Below are 19,016 nucleotides of genomic sequence, written 5' to 3' on the forward strand. Positions count from 1 at the left end.
CCGTGAGATCGTGACCTGAGCTGAAACCAAGAGTCGGAGGCTCAACCGACTGAGCCACCCGGGCGCCTCAACGAATGCGTTTTAAAAATGGGGTACGTGGGGAATATGGTTCGGCCACGAAAAGAAGGAAATCCTACTGTTTGCGACATGTTTGAACCTGGAAGACATCGTGCGAAGCGAGTCAGGCACAGAAAGCCAAGTGCCGTGTGGCCGCACGTACACGTGGAACCCAGACGCGTTGAACTCCCAGGAGCGGAGCGGAGACTGGTGGCTCTGGGGGCTGCGGGGTGTTGGTCAAGGGGCCCAGGCGTCCAGCTATAAGACGAGTAAGTCCTGGAGGTGTGATGCCCGTGTGGTGACAGAGTTAACCGTACCGTATCGTGAACTTGAAAGTTGCTCAGAAGGTAGGTCTGAAGTGTTCTTTTCCCTTTGTTTATGGAAGAAGTTTTTTAATGTTTATTTATCTGTGCAGGAGAGATAGAGTGAGAGACAGACAGAACGTGAGCAGGGGAGGGGCAGAGAGAGAAGGAGACACAGCATCCGAAGCAGGGTGTGGCACGGGTCCATGCGCACGGCCACATCCCACTGGGTCTTGAGGGGCTCTGTGCCCTCCTCGGTTAAGCGTTCCTCCAGACCCATTCCTACGCAGATCAGCGGGAAGTTGACTCATACGGAGTACGGAGTCCCGGCCTGGCTCAGGTCGGGGGCTGGTCCAAGGCAGGGATGACCACGCCGGGGAGGCGGGAGGATTATGATTTCCTGCAACAGAGGCCTGGGGAGGTTGGAGGCCTCCCCAGACGGGGGAGGAGGGAAACCTTTCGGCGGGAGAAGCCCGTGGGTGGTTTCACAGAGTTTGGCTTTTCGGGGTCAGCACCTGCCCTTTGGCTGAATAACAGACCCATGAAGTGTGAATCCGACGGATGTTCTGATTCAGCCAGTTGCCAGAGCGCATCGTGAGTTTTGTTTTTCTGTGGTTCCCCCAGGTCAGTCTCGGCCTCCCGGCTACCAAAAAAAAATTTCTTTCAGCACTGACCTAGAGGGTCCCTAAATTTCAGTCCGGATCTCACATCAAGAAATCAGAGATTTGAATTGTCCTGAGGTATCCTGTCCTCCAGAAGTAACCCCCCTGCCCTGTGGTCCCGGGGCTCCCGCCGACTCTCGGTGGGGGGGGGGGGGGGTCTCTGGCAGTGGCCAGAGTGGAATTTGGGAATTCCTCTGTCCTCCATCCAGGGACAGATTTTGTGGGGACCAAAGCTTATCAACAAGAGGGGGACACCCCTTCTGAGAAAGAACACAAAATCGTAAATTCAAAGTTAGATCCAACGATGAGTAGGTCTTTCAAGCGGGAAGAGAAATCGCACCAGACTGTCGATTTTTAAAGGCGACAAGTACCACAAATAATGCGAAACACAGAAAAACAGATGCACTGTTTTTTTCTACCCATTTTTTGCTGCACGCTCTTTGATAGCTTTTTCATATGTCCGCAGTTTTGAAAGATTTCCAGAAAGAGAACTGAGAGAGAGCTCATTTTTTTTTTAGCACGGTCGATCAAAAATTGTCTTGTGTTATTTTTTTGATTATTTTTTTAATGTTTATTTTTGAGAGAGAGAGAGAGAGAGAGAGAGAGAGAGAGAGAAAGTTCGCCCACATGTGCCCACGAGTAGGCGAGGGGCAGAGAGAGAGGGAGACACAGATTCTGAAACAGGCTCCAGGCTCTGAGCTGTCGACACAGGGCACGCGGGGCTCAAACTCGGGAAGTGGGAACGGTGAGATCATGACCTGAGCCGAAGTCGGACCCTTAACCACCTGAGCCGCTCAGGCGACCCCCAAAATTGTCTTGTGTTATTAATAGTTAAGAGATTTTTCGTAGTTTCATAACTCATTCTTGGTAAGGTTCTGCACATTTTTAGGACTGTTATCAACTCTGGGAAGATCTTCTGTCCTGTTTTTCATGCACGGATAGTAAAGTTGCAGGGCACGTCCAGTTTTCTTGTATGGCGGTTAATCTGAAATGGATGATGCTCGTTGATAGTTTTCTTCTCCCTTTCCTTGCTGTCGTGGTGACTTACGACTTTCAGCTGCCGTCGCTGATGTTAAATTGGCACAGAACGTAAATATTTCCCAGTGTGTTAGGAGATTATCATTAACCGGATTATCAGAAATCCAGTAGGCTCTTGATTTCTTCTTTTCCAAAAGGATCTCTCCCTCTTGGTGAATTACTTTGGGTTAAATTCAGTTCTCAGTTGCAAACTTATGGCTGTTGACTTCAATATTTATCTTTACCCCTTCTGTCTCATAGTCCATTCATTTTTTTTTAAATTAATTTTTGAAAGAGAGAAAGAGAGAGGGAGAGAATCTCAAGCAGCCTCCACACCCAGCACGGAGACTGTCATTGGGGTCAAGCCCGTGACCAAGAGATCATGACCTGAGCTGAAATCAAGAGTTGGACATTCGACCAACAGAGCCATCTGGGCCCCCCACCTAGTCCATTAATTTTAATCTGAACTTTCTCTTAATTGTTCACAAATAAACAAGATTAGAGATAACCAAAGAAGGTCCCCTTCTTACCCATTTAAATCAGAAGCTTATAAATTCTCACTCTTTGGGGGGAAATATTCCAAAATATGCCTCCAAATTTGAAAAATCTTTTCTTTTTGTTTGCAATCCATGCTTTCCTTTCAGCTCCAAAATGTAGCTTGGAGTCTTGAGAATGTCATTGTACCCACAGCAGAGGACTTGAGCGGCTTTGTGAGGAGAGCCCATCCCGCCTTGTGTTCAGCTCTTTATTTTATCTCACTTTTTATTTTTGTCATGTTTATTTTTGAGAGAGAGAGAGAGAGAGAGAGAGCGCACGAGCAGAGGAGACGCAGACAGAGAGGGAGACACAGAGCCCGACGCGGGGCTCGAACTCACAAGCCGTGAGATCACGACCTGAGCCGAAGTCAGACGCTTGACCGACTGAGCCACCCAGGCGCCCCTGTGCTCAGCTCTTTCAAAGGAAAAGCCCAGTCGGCGTGTGCACTAAAGCACACGAGAAGAGAACCCATACCCACTGAGAACTCTGAAGTGCTTGGCACCCGCTCTGATGACATCTGTCCTGCTTTTCTGGTTGTTTGCCGAATTTTCAAAGCCCTGAGAACGGGTTCTTCCCCTTACAATGGTCCGAATCTGATTGGATGAATCCCCCACAGACTGGCTTCTGGCCTTTACGTTTCTCCTCCACCCCTACCTCCTTCGTGTCCTGGGTGCCACGGGGGCACCGTCATAGCTGCAGACAGCCACCTGAACACGTTGCAGGACCCCCTTCCAGGACGGAGGCTGGAACAGTCCTGTGGCTTAAGCTTTACGGGCCTCACGATCTCGGCCGGGCGGGGTGGGGATGGGGTCTCTGTTCTCAGTTCCCCGCGTTTACTAACCAGAGGGTCCGCACGCGCAACGCTCTTGCTGATGGTTCTTGTGTCCGTGGTTGCAGGCAGCAGGCCCCCACTGTGGCCAAGTTAAGTAGTAGATAGAAATAGCTGGAAAGATGCGGAAGAGCCTCCGTAATCAACACACAGACTGGAAAACCTGGCATCTGAGCAGAGTAGGCATCAGAACAAGATCTCAGGGCAACGTCAGGTTGCCACCAGATGGATGGTTTCCAGATGCTTCTCCTGTCTTGTTTTGCTGCCCAAAATTCAGAGTCCTGGGACAGAGTCGGCCTGGCCCGCTAGGTCCCAGGCCAGCCCCTTACATGTCCTGGGGCCGTGGGGACCAGTAGAAAGACGCAGAGAAACCCAGGGTCTCTGGAGGGGTGGACTTCCTGATGAGCCACATCTTCCTACAATGAGGAACAGACAGTCCCCCAACAGCGAGCTGCGGGCTCCTCAGGAATGGGACCGGAGGCTGCGTAGCAACCCCCCGCCTCCGATTCTCCCAAAGGTCCATGCACAAAAATAGTGACGACCCCTGCGTCCTGGCTGTGTGCCAGATAGAGCCGAACCCAACATGATCGCCTCGTCAACCCCTCGGCAAACCCACGAGACGGGCACGTGTATTTTTCCCGCTTCCGAGATGCACGACTAAAGAATTAGAGAGACCGCACGGCAGCATGTGGCGGAGGCGAGGTTCACCTCCCGTACCCGGCCCCAACCCCGTGGCCCCAGAGTTCTCGCTCCTGCAGATTTGGTAGTGTTCTCTGTAGAGAAAACAGAGAGAGAACTCACCGATCAAGAGAACTCACCGATCACTTTCATTGAAAAGCACTGACAGCCGGGGCGCATGAAACACGCACCCGTACGCGTGGACATCTTTGTAGTTCACGCTCTGGCTCCCGATCAGGCCTCCAAAGGCAGGACGTCGGAGACACTGTGTTTCGCACATTTCCCGTCAAAAGAGAGGGTACGGCGTGTTTTCTGATCACACGTGCTGTGGGATCGGGCAGAGTCCCAACAGGTGAGAACCTATCCAGTTTTCTGCGTCCGGTGATTGGAGGCCTTTCCCACAGACGAGCTTCTGGTCCTGCGCGTGCCCAATCTTGTTTCTTCTCCACGAGCCGCTACCGCCACATGGCTGTGGTGCTCGGCTCACGATGGCCTAATGACACGCAGAGGCGACCGCGAACCGCACCCCTGTGCCCCCACGAAGCCCAGGCTGCAGGCTCAACCTCTCCTTAGCCGGACCCCCCAATACCTGTGGCCCCACCGGTGCCGCCTGGCCTGAGGCGGAGAGAGACGGAGGAGAAGTCGGGGTAGAAGGTGACCGCGGCCCCAGGTGATGCACCGTATTGACAGTGGCACCGAAACGTGACCGCGTGAGCGATCTCCAGGGTTCCTCCCCTCCCACGTGCAGCTGCCCCGAAGGGGCGAGGTTGTCCTCGTCATCAACCATCTGCTTCTCACCGGCCACTGTCACTGCCGTGTTCGGAGAAGGACCACGGAGCAATGGGGTTTGTGGTGGAGACGTGCGGGTTGAGCACTGGCCATGTGACGCTGGACAAAACTTGGCTTCTCTGAGCGCCCCTGCTATACAGCACCGGACAGGTGTCGGTTATTAGCCGCATGAGCACTTACTGAGTGCTAATGGCATGCAAGGCCAGTACCGGTACTGGGTGCTCCCTTAGATGGCTGCAGTGACTGATAAAGGACCGCCGCCCACCCCACAGGCCTCCCTGGGGCACGCAGACTTGGGGGGCTGGCTCGAGGTGGGAAGGCAGGTGACCCAGGAAACCGAGGGCCGCTCCGAGCTCACACGCTCCTTCTGGCTCAGGTCAGTGAGTGCCCAGGGGGAGCCGGGGCCGTGGATCCCAGGCCCAGACACATACGCACCTCACTCCCAGGACTCTCCTGCCTCCTGCGACAGGGGGGCACAGACCTGGAGATCTGCTGCCACGGGGCGACAGGCTATAGATTATTCACGCCTTTTCTCTTCCTTTCTGAGGACGGGAACTGCGTCCCGGCTGGCTTGCAGCCTGTCTTTCGGGACGAGATGGGGAACTGTTCCAGAAGGCTCCGCAGGGACCACCTGTCACGTGCCCTTTCCGCCCAGGCTCCCCAGCCACAAGGCTGGACACTGCACGGTAGGAAAAGTAACACAAGTGTCCACTCTTTGTTCTGGAACCAGGAGACGGAGGGAATAAAAGGGGGGAGGTGAGGGAGGAAGCATGCTGACGTGTGTCCCGAATTTTCTCTAGGGCCAAAGCCCAACAAGGGGAGAAGTGTTTCCAACAATGTGGCAGGGGCAATCAATCGGGGTACAGACTCTTGCTCTGTTGGCCATGCGGGTCTGTGGGATGAAGCTGCCTCCAGGATGCACATCCCCCTCTCCCCCCTCCCCCCCCCCCCCCCCCCCCCCCAGCTCCCAGGGCACAGCCTCACCAAGGTCGACTGTGCATCTCCAATCTCCAGTGAGGCCAGACACAGGCTCTCCTGGTTCCAGCCAGCTTCCTCCCGGAAGAAAGCAAACAGACCAGCCGTGGTTGCCAGGGACAGTGTTGCAAGGCGACCCAAAGGCAAAAGCCAGGGGTCAAGTGCTGGCCAAGGCCACGTGAAGGATGCGGCAGTCTCATGGCTCACGGCCAGCAGGAGTTTGATCAGCGACGGACACAGTGGACCGGCTGCAGACGGCGGTCACGGAGGGGGTCGGCAGGACACCTAGTGGAAGGCGGAGCAGGGCCCTCGCCCCTGTGGTCAGCTGGTGGCCCCGGCACATGCCCAAGGCCCAGCGTCCGGCCACAAGGTCACGGGAAGCACATCCTGCCTCCCATACAAAGACGTCATTGTAGGGAGCGGAGGGGGCCGGGAGCGCAGGGGGCCGGGAGCGCGTGCTTTCGCCTTCAGATGGGTGATGGGTGCCCGCTGCCTGTTTGCAGAGCCTCTGCGGAGACTCGGCCGTCAACAGCCAGGCCTCAAAGCTGACATGTGCCCTCTGACCAGGAGGTCCTCCGCAGACAACGAAATTGAATTCCTTCTTCCCCCCGGGGTCCCGTTGCGAGACCCGGGACAGGCAGTGCTGTGGGGGGGCTTTGGCATGGAGGAGAGGGACCCCGACGGGGCGAGAGGCGGGCCTTTGGGGACATCGGCGGCAGGCCAGACAGGCACCGGGCAGGGTGGGCACGCACACCCGTAGGGCGCGGCGGCCCTCGGACCCCCACCTCGTTGGTGCCGGTGGACGGCGTCTCCCTCCCCTCCAGCTCGGGCTCCTCCCTCAGCGCCCGGTGGAGCGCGCCCCCCAGGGGCTCCCGCAGGCCCCGGCCGCCCCGGCTGCCCACCGGGAAGTAGAGGACCGGGTTGGCCCTGCTGCTCGCGGCCGAGGACCGGCGCGCCGAGTGGGAGAACGGAGTCTTCGTCCTCTGGGGCAGGTCCAGCCAGTAGAGGAGGAACCAGCGGATGCCCAGGGGCGGGGTGCGGACGAGGAACACCAGGACGGAGGCCAGGATGACCACGGACAGTCGCGCAGGCCGCCGCCGCCGCTGTGAGCTCCCCCGCGCCCGCGTGAAGAGGGTCGCGCTGGACGGGATCACCGTCGCTCATGTGAAGGACCCGATGATGAGGACGCGGAAGACGGAGTCCGTCACGAAACACTGCGCTTCCCAGAGGTGCCAGAACTTGCCGCAGAAGAAAGAGGCCAGCGCGTTCATCAGGAGGGGCGGCGCCCAGAGCAGGGCTCGCGTGACGGCCGGCAGGTGCTGGGGCCGGTGACGCTTGTACCAGATGGGGAAGGGGACAGAGAGGCAGCGCTGTGCGCTGATGGGCCGCCAGCGGGTATTTTGTTCTCTGCAGCACCTCGCGGGCCAGCAGGGGGGTGTCTAGAGTGGGCATGGAGGCCGTGCAGAGCAGGAGGAGGAGGTCGGCCACGGCCAGGTGGAGGACGTCCGTGCAGAAGGGGGTCCTCTGCGCTCGGCAGCCCGGCAGCCAGACCACCATGCCATTGCCCGCTATGCCCGCTATGCTGCACGAGCAGGTGCACACGGCCAGGGCACTCAGCACCACGGGAGCCACGGCCAGCGGGTCCGCCCCGGGGTGGCTTGCGGTGGCCTTTCGGATCTGGCTGCCGTTCAGAGTCTGGTTCATCCTGTGGCAGGAAGATGGACCGGCATGAGGTTCTGTGTCGCTCGGGCCCGGAGGGACTTCTGAATTTCCTTCTTCGGGGCTCTCACCCGGGTTCTGTTTGCAAGAAGCCATGACCAGGAGGCTGGACCCCTTCCCCGCTCCCCTGGCTCCCACCCCGCTGGCTCTGCCACCCCCCACCCCCTCCACCGTGGAACATGCACCCGAAGTTGTTCAACGTGCACTTTGTCAAGTTAGAGGCTCTCTTGTATGAGTCTGTTTTTTTTTTTTTTTTTTAATGAGAAGCTGCATTCATTCATTCATTTTGAGAGAGAGTATGCAGGTGCATGTGAGCGAGAGTGAAGGAGGGCAGAGAGAGGGAGAGAGAGCATCCCACGCAGGCTCCCTGCTCAGCATGGATGGGGCTCGATCCCGCGAACCATGAGATCATGCGTGACCTGAGCCTCGACTGCCCCGCCTCTAAGTGTTTTAAATGTACACAGGTGTTGTTGTGATTTAGAATTTATGCAGTTTTTCTTCGCTCAACGGTACATTTTTAGGATATTTGCAGGTGGCCGTGTGGAAAAGTAGTTTGTTGTTTTATAATGTACATTGGCCCCATCTTGTCCATTTCTTCATTTCCAGGATCGTTGAAACGCTGTGTTAAACAGGCTCATGCCTGGCCCCATTGGCCCCGGCTCAGGATTTTTCTGGGGTGTCCTAGGAGTGGGGGTTCTGGGTCACAGGACCTGTGCATGCCTGGCTTCACTAAATATTTCCTGCTTCTCTCCCTGGATGACTGTTTCAGTTTCATTTCCACTGCGGCACAGGAAGGATTCCATTTCGTCATTCTTTCACCAAGACTCGCTATCACACACTCTCCTCATTAACTGCCAACACAACGGTGGCACGGTAGATTTTGCCGACATTGAAATTTGCACTTCACTGACGACAGTGAAGTTGAGTATTGTTTCATTTACCCGCCACCCCAGGGCTCCCCTTCTCGAACTGCCTGTTCACAGTGATTGCCCATTTTTCAGTTGGGTTTCCTCCCCTTTCCTTTCCGTCTTGATTTGCAGCAGTCTGGATCCTTGCTGGTGTTAGACACCGCGGGTGTCATTCTCTGAGAGCTAGCCTCAGTGTGGTGGCTTTATCTGTGGTGAACGTGAGTGGCCAGATACGCTCAACTTTGATGCAATCAACTCCCATACATTTTCACCCTGAAATGTTGTGGCTTTTGGATCATTAAGTCATTCCATGTCCCTGGATGAAAAAGATATCCTCTTATATTTTCCTTAGTTACTTTTATATTTTTTCCCTTTTAGAGTTTGCTCTTGAATCCAGCTGGAACTATTTTTATGTGGGATAAAGACAGGATACAGCCCGATTTTTCCTCCAAATTATGAGCCAGTTTTCCCAAAACCGTCTCCAAGGCAGCCTGTCTTTTCCCTGTTGACTTGTCAAGTTCCCGTTTACACATGGGACTCTTTTAAAACTCTCCATTCTGGTTTCTCTGTTTCTTTACAGTGTGTGTGTGTGTGTGTGTGTGTGTGTGTGTGTTTAAAAAAAAAAAAAAAATATATATATATATATATAGCTTCATGTGCGCTCTGAGCGTTGTGTAGCTGACAGCCACTCTGTACTTGTTCTTGGCCGTTTCCATGAAGTTTGATCCTTCGGGGAGGGAGGCCACCGAGTTCCACCTGACTTTTCCCACTTCCCGTGACACTGTCCAGAGAGCACCCCGCCCCCACCGGCAGAAAGCCGGGGTGATCGCAGGGTTCACCTCTTATATTTGTCTTCTCTCAGAGTTCATATGCCCAGGATGCCTCTTGTCCAATATCTGAAAACAGTTGTGTCTTATGTTTTCTCCAGTTTTCTGCTTGTTTAGAGTGGGAAGGCTGGTCCAGTGCCATTACTCCCTTGTGGCTGGAGATAGGAATGCCTCTATTTATATTTTTCTCTTGATTATTGCTGGTGTGGAGCGACACCGTTGCTTTGTGTCGTTTTTGTTAATCAGGCAAACGAGCTGGTTTATTGTACCATGCTGTTGGTTTTCTGTTGACTGTTTTGCTTTTCTGTGCAGCTGTCCTCATCCATCTAATTTCTTTTTCGTGTCTTATAGCATCGCCCAGAACATCTAGTTCTCTGATGAGCAATGGTTGGAATTAGGCATACTCGTCTTCTCCCTAATCTTAAAGTTTCTATATCAGATGTGATGGGTACTCTGAGCTCGTAGTATTGTCTTTTATCAAGGTGAGAAAGTTCCCTTCCTTGTTGTCTGAGAGTTTTTCATCTTAAATAATGGAATTTATCACAGTTTTTCTTTCTGCATCTACTTAATCGCCTTCTTTTTTTCTTCCTTTTGTCCATGTGGCAAATATATAGTGATACATTCCGTGGTGTTTATTCATCCTTATGTTTTTAGGATAGACCATTTCTAGTTTGCTCTGGTTCCCCGCCGCCCCCCCACCAGGCGTCCTGATTTTATTTAGAAAATTTTAACCCGTGTCCCTAAGTGAAATTGGCACGTAATTTTCCCTTCTGCTGCTATCCTTGTCTTTTTATTCCAAAGCTGTAAAATTATAGTGGTTTCATAAAATGACTTGGAGAGATTGCCTTTTTCTCTACCCTCTGGAACAATTTGTATCATGTAAGGATTATCTTTCTTTGAAGATTTGGCAGAAGGTAAAACCATCTGGTCTGGCGATTTTTATGTGTTAGTGGATACGCATGGCTTTGTAAAAAGAAAACTGCAACTCCAATTTATTTAATGCTTTAGGTTTATTCAGACTTTCAATCTCTTCTTGGGTTAGAGTAGGTAGTAGTATTTTTCTGGAAAATAATTCGTGCTTTCTGTTTTCACATTTATTGGTATAAATCTGTCAATACTCCACATGGTCGTCTCTTCTAATTTTTAAAACCTCAATTCTATCTGCCATGTTAAATTTGTGGGCTCACTGCTTTTTAAAAAATCCAGGTGTGCCTGGGTGACTCAGTCGGTTAAGCGTCTGACTTCGGCTCAGGTCACGATCTCACGGTTTGTGAGTTCGAGCCCCGCGTCGGGCTCTGTGCTGCCAGCTCAGAGCCTGGAACCTGCTTCGGATTCTGTGTCTCCCTCTCTCTCTGCCCCTCCCCTGCTCTCACTGTATCTCTCTGTCTCTCAAAAATAAATATTAAAATAAGATAAGATAGAATAAAATAAAATAAAATAAAATAAAATATCCATTTGCCAGAGGTTTGCTTTTTTTGAGAACTTAACAAAAAATCATCTCTGTTGTTTTTTTGCTTCCAATTCCTTAAGTGGTGCTTTTATTTCTTCTACTGTCTTTGGATTTACTTTGTGATTGTTTTTTTCAGCTTCTTGCATTGGGTGCTTAGGCAATTTTCAAGCATTCTTCTGTTTCTAATGAATATTTAGGGTTATAGATGTACTACTGAGTATCTCTTTAGACGTTTCATGAGTTTTGGTAAGCAGTGACGTCATTGATGTTCTTGCCTAAGTATTTACAAACGGAAAACCACTGAAAATATTTAAAATGTAGATTTCCATGGATTAGTTAGAAACGCATTTCACAACACTACAAATATTTTGACCTGCTACCAATGAGTTTTGTCATTTTCTCTTTACTTCACCTTTTTTGAAACTTTGGGAAGTGGGTACCAATCCAAGATGAGCCTGTTACCCTGGTCAAGCGTACCTGTTAGGTTGTGGCCCCCTTCATTTTTAACGCTTAGATTTGCTCCCGCACATTTGGCACTGGCTTCTGTTGGGGGACTCACGGGATCTCTCTGGCCCAGGACCAGGCTTTTGATGGCGCTGCTGGCTTGGAGATGTGGCATCATGCGAGTGTCTGTAAACTCAGTACCTGTGAATGTGGCAGATCTGGGGCTTTAGTTGCCGAGATCGGTGCCCGGCTCTGCTCACACACTTCCCCCCCCACCGCGGTCTCCAGCAGGGAGACCCTCCTAGCGGCATTCTGTGCAGAGCCCCCTTCTCTGAGCAGCGGGGACTTCCTGGGCTCTGGCCTCCTAGAGGGGTACCACAACACACAGTTTCCAACCCCCCAGAGGCCCCGTCATTACGGTCGGAACGCCCTCCCTCCGATGCCACACGAGCTTAAATAGTACTTATCAGACGTGGGGCGCCTGGGTGGCTCAGTCGGCTAAGCGTCTGACTCGGTTTCGGCTCAGGTCGTGATCTCAGGGTCTGTGAGTTCGAGCCCCGGGTTGGGCTCTGTGCTGCCAGCGCAGAACCTGCTTGGGCTTCTCTCTCTTTGCCCCTCCCCTGCTTGTGCTGTCTCTGCCTCTTTCAAGAAGAAATAAACTTAAAAAAATATTTATCAAACTTACACTGTGTGCCAGATAGATACATGGTGCTCCATACGTATGTACGTAACACACACAAATCCACGTGTATGCACACGGGAAATAATACGTAGACATAGACACGTGCGGATAGTACAAACACGCATATACACATAGCACGTATGCACACACACACAGCACACGCACACACATACAGCAAAGACAGCGACAGACAAGGCCTGTCGTCACAGAACTACAGTCCGGGAGAGGAAGCACACCACAGACACAGTTACCTCCTCCCTCCTCTGGGCGGGGTGCCTAACAAAGAGGGGACCCAGGGGGGCGGGGCGGGAAGGCACTGAGGCTGGGTGGGGGGGGCAGCTGGGAGAGGCCAGGTGGAGGGTTTGCCATGAAGGACGGTCTGGGGTTCCTTCAGGGGCTGGGACCCTGTTCCGCCGGCCCCTCAACGGCCAGCAGAACCCTCACACACGCCCCCCTCTGCAGCCGCTACTGATTGGGTGTGGCCCACCACAGGGCTCGGCGAAGGAGAGTCCACACAACCCCACACGAAGTGAGATGTGTTTGGGCCACGCTCCTGGGAAGGGGGGACGCAGGCGTATACCTGCCTAGGGGACGGGACAGGGCAGGAGGCACACTGCTGGCCTTCGGCCCCTGGCCCCCCAGCTCCGTGCCTCCCCCCAGTCCAGACACCTCTGGGTAGGGACCCCCTGACTGAATTGTGACCCCCTCAAATGATCCGTTGAAGCGCCAAGCCCCACCCAGTGTGGCCGTCGGGGCTGGGCCCGTAAGGGGTGAGTCAGGGTCAATGGCATCATGAGGCGGGGGCTCCCTCTGATAGGATTAGCGTCCTTTTGAGAACAGACAGGGGGCACGCGCTCTCCTGCCCCGGCCGCCTTTCCCCGATGGGCTTGTCCCGGGGTTCCAGCTGGTGCGTCCGGGGCCCGTGCGCCCCTCGGGCAGGCCTGCGTCGACTGGAGCCTCTCCACAGGTGACCTCTGCTGACGGTGATGGTTTGCAGTCTCGTCTCTGATGCGCTAGCCTCCATACCCCTGTCCTCTCGCGCCTTGTTTCACTTTTGGTCTACACCACGGAAGACTTAGGGAAGCGTGTCATTCCCCGCGAACTTTGCCCATCTCTCTTTGTACTTCACACGCTACGTCACACACACGAGGCGGTAAGGCAGTCTCATTTTAAAAGATCCCAATGGAAGGCGCGCCCGGGCGGCTCGGTCAGCGGAGCGTCCGACTCTTGATTTCAGCTCGGGTCGTGGTCCTGGAGGCTTGTGGGATCCAGCCCCGAGTGGCGCTGTGTGTCATCGGCGCGGAGCCCGCTCGGGCTTCTCTCTCTCTCTCTCTCTCTCTCTCTCCCCTTCTCTCGGCCCCTCCCCCGCTCGCTCTAGCTCTCTCAAAATAAAGACCCATTAAAAAAAAAAAATTTAAAGCTCCGAATGGTAAAGAAGACATGATTTTGGCACGCCCCCGGGTCACCACTCTGAAGGGTTGTCACCTAGGCTTTATTAGCCCATCCTGTTTGGAAGGTGCCGGCTCGGAGGCCCAGAGAAGTCGAGGCACGCCCCGGCATCCAGCTGCACCTGGCAGAGGGGGGACTCTCGCCCGGGGGTGGGGGGAGGGGGCGAGTTGCAAGGTATCGCCTGTCACCGCCACCCAGACAGTAAAAACGTGAGGCTCTCACCTGCTCCTGGCGTGGCGCTCGGCTCTCCGGGAAGGGCAGCCTGCCCCTCCCGGCTCCGGTGCCTGGGGGCGTCTCCGCTTGGCCCCGAACCCGCTCAGGGCTGCTCTGAGCTGTCCCTGGGTGCTCCCCACCCCGCCTCAGAGGAGTCCTCTGCCCCCGAAGCCCCAAGAACCTTCACTCTGCTCCCTCTGAGGTGCTGGAAGGGGAGCTTGAGGTAGAAATGCCAGAAGGGGGGCGCCTGGGTGGCTCAGCCGGTCGAGCGTCCGACTTCGGCTCAGGTCACGATCTCACAGTTCGTGGGTTCGAGCCCCACGGGCTCTGGGCTGACGGCTCGGAGCCCGGAGCCTGCTTCGGATTCTGCGTCTCCCTCTCTCTCTCTGCCCCTCCCCCACTCATGCTCTGTCTCTGTCTCTCTCTATCTCTCTCTCAAAAATAAATAAATATTTTTATTTATTAATTTTTTTAATTTTTCTTTCAACGTTTTATTTATTTTTGGGACAGAGAGAGACAGAGCATGAACGGGGGAGGGTCAGAGAGAGAGGGAGACACAGAATCGGAAACAGGCTCCAGGCTCTGAGCCATCAGCCCAGAGCCTGACGCGGGGCTCGAACTCATGGACCGCGAGATCGTGACCTGGCTGAAGTCGGACGCTTAACCGACTGCGCCACCCAGGCGCCCCAAATATTTTTAAAAAATTAAAAAAGAAATGTCAGAAGGTACCTGCCCCACCCACCGGGAGGCTGGGGGCTGATGGCCCGGTCGGGCGTGGCCTCCCGGGCTCCAGGGAAAGGAGAAGGCGGTTGGGGGCCACAAGGAGCTGTGGGAGGTTCGCCCCTCTCCTGTGCCCTCCTGGCAGAACCTCCTTCTCTGTCCCATGTGGGACAGCCACAGAGACCTCAGAGCATCAGCAGGCCCCGTCATCTTGGAGTTAATGTTGGTCTGTGCAGGGAAGAGGCCGGGAGAGAGCCCATTATGCCCGCACAGCTGTCCGCGCGGGGAGAGACTCTGACGGTGCAAAGGAGGGAACCCTGGCCCCCGAGTCCAGGACCCGATCTCAAGTCCGAGTCTTGCCACTTACTAGCTGGGGAGCTGTGTGATGTGGTGACCCCTCCGAGTGTGCAAGTCCTCCCTGGAATTCATGGAATCCCTTCCAGCTTGTGTCCCCTCCTGGCGGGAATCGGAGGTGATGCATCTCGTCTGCCACACGAGGCAAGAGGGAGGGGATCAATTCGGCCCTGATTGGTGACCTTTTCCCCACATAAAACTGAGTCCCCCGCAGGGCAGGGTGGAGGCTGACCTCGCCCCTGTGTCCCCTGGTGTGCCAGGTGACCCGCGGGACCCGGCAGGTGCTGGGGGGACTGCACACGGCGGGTGGCCGGTGGTTGAGGCCTGGAGCTGTCGTGCTGACGAGAAGGCGAGGTAGGTGTGGGAGACTTTGGGCCTCGGCTTTGGAAAGAAATGTGAGGGGAGAAAGGAAAGGTGGGGAGGTCAGATGCTGGAACGGTCCCCAACCCCATATGTCACTAACAGGTGACTTAGGACAGGGTCCTCTGCTGTGCTCCTCCTGGTCTCAGAGGAAGAGTTGGACCAGCCCAGGCCCTTATTCGGGTCTTGCTGAGCTGGGGCCGTGGTGGACTCTGACCTCCAGGGGGCAAGGCATAGCCTGAGGTCGGGCCAGGACAGAAACACAGGGCCTCAGACCCAGAGACACATTCAGGCCACCCAAGAAGACACGAGCTTCCGGAAGGCAGAAATTCTCACGTTCGTGACCCTTCTGTGCCCAGAACAGTGCCTGGCAGGTACAGAAATGGCTCATGTTTCTTGATTAATTACGGGTTGATCGACGTGAACCCTGGATCCGGGTGTCCAGACCAGGTGCTCTTGGACCCCCTTCCACACCTGGACCTCTCAGTGATGCGAGCCGGTCATGTGACTCTGCGTTCCGTGGGGATTCCGTCACTTGCAGCCAAGAATCCTAACCGGTGGGGACACCCGTGCCTGGAAGAGGCGTGTCACAAGCCCTCTCCTGCAGTGTGGCCGGGCTCTGGGGGTGACGGTGAGGACTGTTCAACCCCGCCGGGCACGTCAGGCCGTGCGCATCAGGAGGCAGACGGGTTCCGCTTCTCCACCCAAAGCGATTGTTTTCACGCTCTGCGGTCTCGCGGAGGTCATCCTCTGAGGCCAGGGGGACAGCGGCGTCTTTGACACGGAATGATGGCGCACCCTGCAGTAGGCTTTGGCTTCAAGGACCATGACTCAACAGGGGATCTGGGTTGTTTTTTAAAGTTTATTTACTTGTTCTGAGAGAGCGAGAGAGCGAGCAAGCACGGGCAGGGAAGGGGCAGGGAGAGAGAGGGAGAGAGAGAATCCCAAGCAGACTCCATGCTGTCAGCACAGAGCCCCACGCGGGGCTCGATGCTACAAACCGAGAGATCATGACCTGAGCCGAGATCCAGAATCAGAAGCCTAACCGACCGAGCCACCCAGGTGCCCCACGGGATCTGGTTTTGGTTGCTAGCTCAGGGAGCTGACGGAAACAAAATAACAGGGAAAGAAAATTAAAAAACAAAAAAAGCCAGAGTTTGGAGGGCTGCGTCGTCAGAGATTCCCCCAACTCGGCACCAGATGGCTCACCCTGTAGGGCCAGAGCCAAAGCCTTCAAACATCTACCATTGGGATGCAGGCTCTGGGGGGTCTCACCAAGAGGCTCAGCTGGGGAAAGATAGTTTCCAAGCTCACGTGGGTGTTGACAGGATTAAGCTCCTCACTGGCCGTTGGACTGAGGGCTTCAGTTCCTTGCTGGCTGTTGGCCAGAAGCTGCCCTCAGCTCCGTGCCATGGGGAGATCTCTAGTTTGGCAGTTCACAATATGGCCGCTTGCTTCATTAAAGCCAGCGGGGGCGGGGAGAGTCTGCTGGCAAGATGGATGTCACAATCTCTAATTATTGTTGCTCCATTCTGTTGGTTAGAAGCAAGTTTCCTGGTCCAGTCCGCGCTCACAGTACGGGGTTACATGAGGCTGGGAATACCAGGAAGTGGATGATGGGCGCCATCTTGGATTCTGGCTAGCATGCTGGCTGGCTGCCCGACACCCTTACTGCTTCCCGTCCAGTATGGAATACCCTATGGGCCGATTGCGTGTGGTTGCTGTTCTTTCCTTTCCCAAATGGGATTTTGAAAGGATCACAGTCATTCTGCCGTGACTTGTGCGTCTTGAGGGTGGCGATCATTTGTCATAGGACGTATCTCCGGATCCGGAGGAGAGAGACGCAAACAGCCCACCGATCCTGGGCTCAGTGGTGGGGAGGCAGTCCCTGGAATTGATTTTGGACTCTTTCTCTTCTGGGGGGAGAGGAGAACGCACAGTATAGCTACAGATTTTGGGTAGGAGCATTTAAAATCATCTGTGGGGAGGAAGGGAGTGTGGTGGTGTCCAGGAGGACCACGGCCCTTGCTTGCCACCTTGCCTGTCCGCGTCTCCTGCTGCCGACACACCCAGGTTTTCCCTTGAGCTCACACCTCTTCCCTGCTTTCAGCCTGTGGGGTTTGGGTGAGTTGCCCCCCTCGCCACCCCCAGGCCCCACTCTGGGGGACGGTGTGGGGCTCTGCGGGCCAGTGAGCACAGTCGTTGGGACTCGTCTTACAGTTACGAGGAAAGGGACCGTCCGCGGGGGGCTGCTGAATTTGTGGGATGGAAACAGGAGCTGCTGGTTACCGGCCGTTTCGTTTATTCGTTGAGAATAAACGCGAAGCGGGAGAGAAGGGGAGGTACCCTTGAGAACATCACTTGAGGCTCCAGATCCAGCTATATCTGAAGCGGAAATCATTTCTGGAGCGTCCCTGGTGGGTGAGGCAGTCGACTTCCTTAAACACACACACGCACTTTCCCCACCCCCACCCCAAGCTGGATCACGCTTGGCCTCTGTTGCTTTACTGGTCACCAAGAGGCGTGGCCGGTTAGCGAATACATCTGCCTGTGAAGCGGGTCTCTGATCTGGAATCTCTTTGGCACAAAGCAGAGGCGAGCGGCCGTCTCCGGCTGCGGGCGGAGCCGTCGCGGGGTGGGGCTGGGTGCTCTGGGGCACCGGGACATTTTCGTGGGGGGGGCGATGGCAATGTTCTCTTGGGGGAGGATGGAAACATTCCACGTCCTGATTTGGTGAGGACGTGGGCCTTCGTACCCGTGTCAAAGGTCATCGCGCTGTTCGTTCCGTGGGTGTATTTTATCGCGTGGAAATTAGGCCGCAATTCAGTCCGTCACAGAGATTTTTGTTTTTCACAAAACCTTCCTGAGTAGGTAAGCCTTCCCTGGAATTGCCAGGAAACTTCGCGCTGGCATCCTGACTCACTGGGGCAGAACTTTCCACGAGGTTTCATTTTGTGAACTGTGCCCTGTTGTTTTCTCTAGGCCCCACTGGCTACCGTCCGGCGCCCGCTGGGCCCAAACCTACGAGTTCTGCCCGCATTCTGAGTTGCCCCTGTTCGGGAAGATCTGTGCAGCGTGTTTTTGCAGCTTCCCGGCACGTCAAAGGGCTTGTTTCCTCGGGCTGGGCTTCTCCCCTTCTGTGGGACCATAAACGGACCCATCCCCTGGTCCCACCTTCCAGATGAACCCCGTGCCTCCTGGGAAAGACCCGTCGCCTTGGCGGAGGATCCTGAACCGAGATGCGCATGTGTGAAAAGATCTCGCCCTTCAAAATTCTGGCCCAAGATCCCAACCCCAATCATCTCGAAACCACAGCTGGCGGGGGCTCGGGGAGAGCTGGGCGGGTGCCAGGGAGGCATTCCGTTTCTTCTCACTAAGAGGGGAGACGAAGGCAGGAAGAGGCGTCAGCTGTCCGGCCGGGCGCTGTGCTGTCTGTTGGACACGCGTCCCTTTCCCATGTCCCGCTCGCCTCGGCCTCCAGCAGCCTGGGCCTCGGCCTGAGCTGCCCCCCCCGCCGGCTTTGGTCTTGAGCGATGGGCCGGCCTGGGTTGAACTCGGGCTGTGACGGGCCTGTCCTGTCTATTCCACGCGGCGCCCCTGGACCCCCAACTCGCAGTGCTTTGCTGGCGGGGGCTTACGGGGCCACTGAGCCTTTGGAGGGTGACTGTGGCTCCACAGTGGGTGCGAACGGGCAGTCCTTTGGAGCCCTGCTGAGAAGATTCACTGGTTTTGCAGGTGGAGCTCTTAGCCCGGGGCCCGCTGCGCCTACTATGTCGTCCGTAATAGTCCCCAGTGCATGGGATAGGCCGTTCCCCTGAATGTCCCTCCTTCGGGGCCACCCTGCTGCCTCCTGACCACCTTGCTGCTGCCCGTGCGTCACCAGGGATTTAGCTCCTGAGGCCTGTGCCCGGTATGTGACAAAATCCATGCCCCACAGCTTATAGGTGGCAGCCCCCTGTCCCTCTGGGGCTTGCTCCTGACTTTCCAAATTTGGCCCCTTTGCGTCGTCTAGGAGTGCGCTCGTCGGCTGGCTGATCGCCAGGG

The 19,016-nt window shown here is 55.2% G+C and overlaps 1 protein-coding gene across 1 annotated transcript; it reads right to left on the reverse strand.

The window, feature by feature from the left end:
• Positions 1-3,729: 3,729 nt before the first annotated feature.
• MRGPRD (MAS related GPR family member D) lies at positions 3,730-16,599 on the reverse strand. Its single transcript, XM_047823309.1, is given in 6 exon segments — positions 3,730-3,820; positions 4,223-4,347; positions 5,856-6,094; positions 6,601-7,228; positions 7,230-7,551; positions 16,547-16,599. Coding segments are annotated over 6 exon segments (1,458 nt in total).
• Positions 16,600-19,016: the final 2,417 nt, after the last annotated feature.

This window comes from Prionailurus viverrinus, chromosome D1 (assembly GCF_022837055.1).
Source record: "Prionailurus viverrinus isolate Anna chromosome D1, UM_Priviv_1.0, whole genome shotgun sequence".
Lineage (NCBI taxonomy): Eukaryota > Metazoa > Chordata > Mammalia > Carnivora > Felidae > Prionailurus > Prionailurus viverrinus.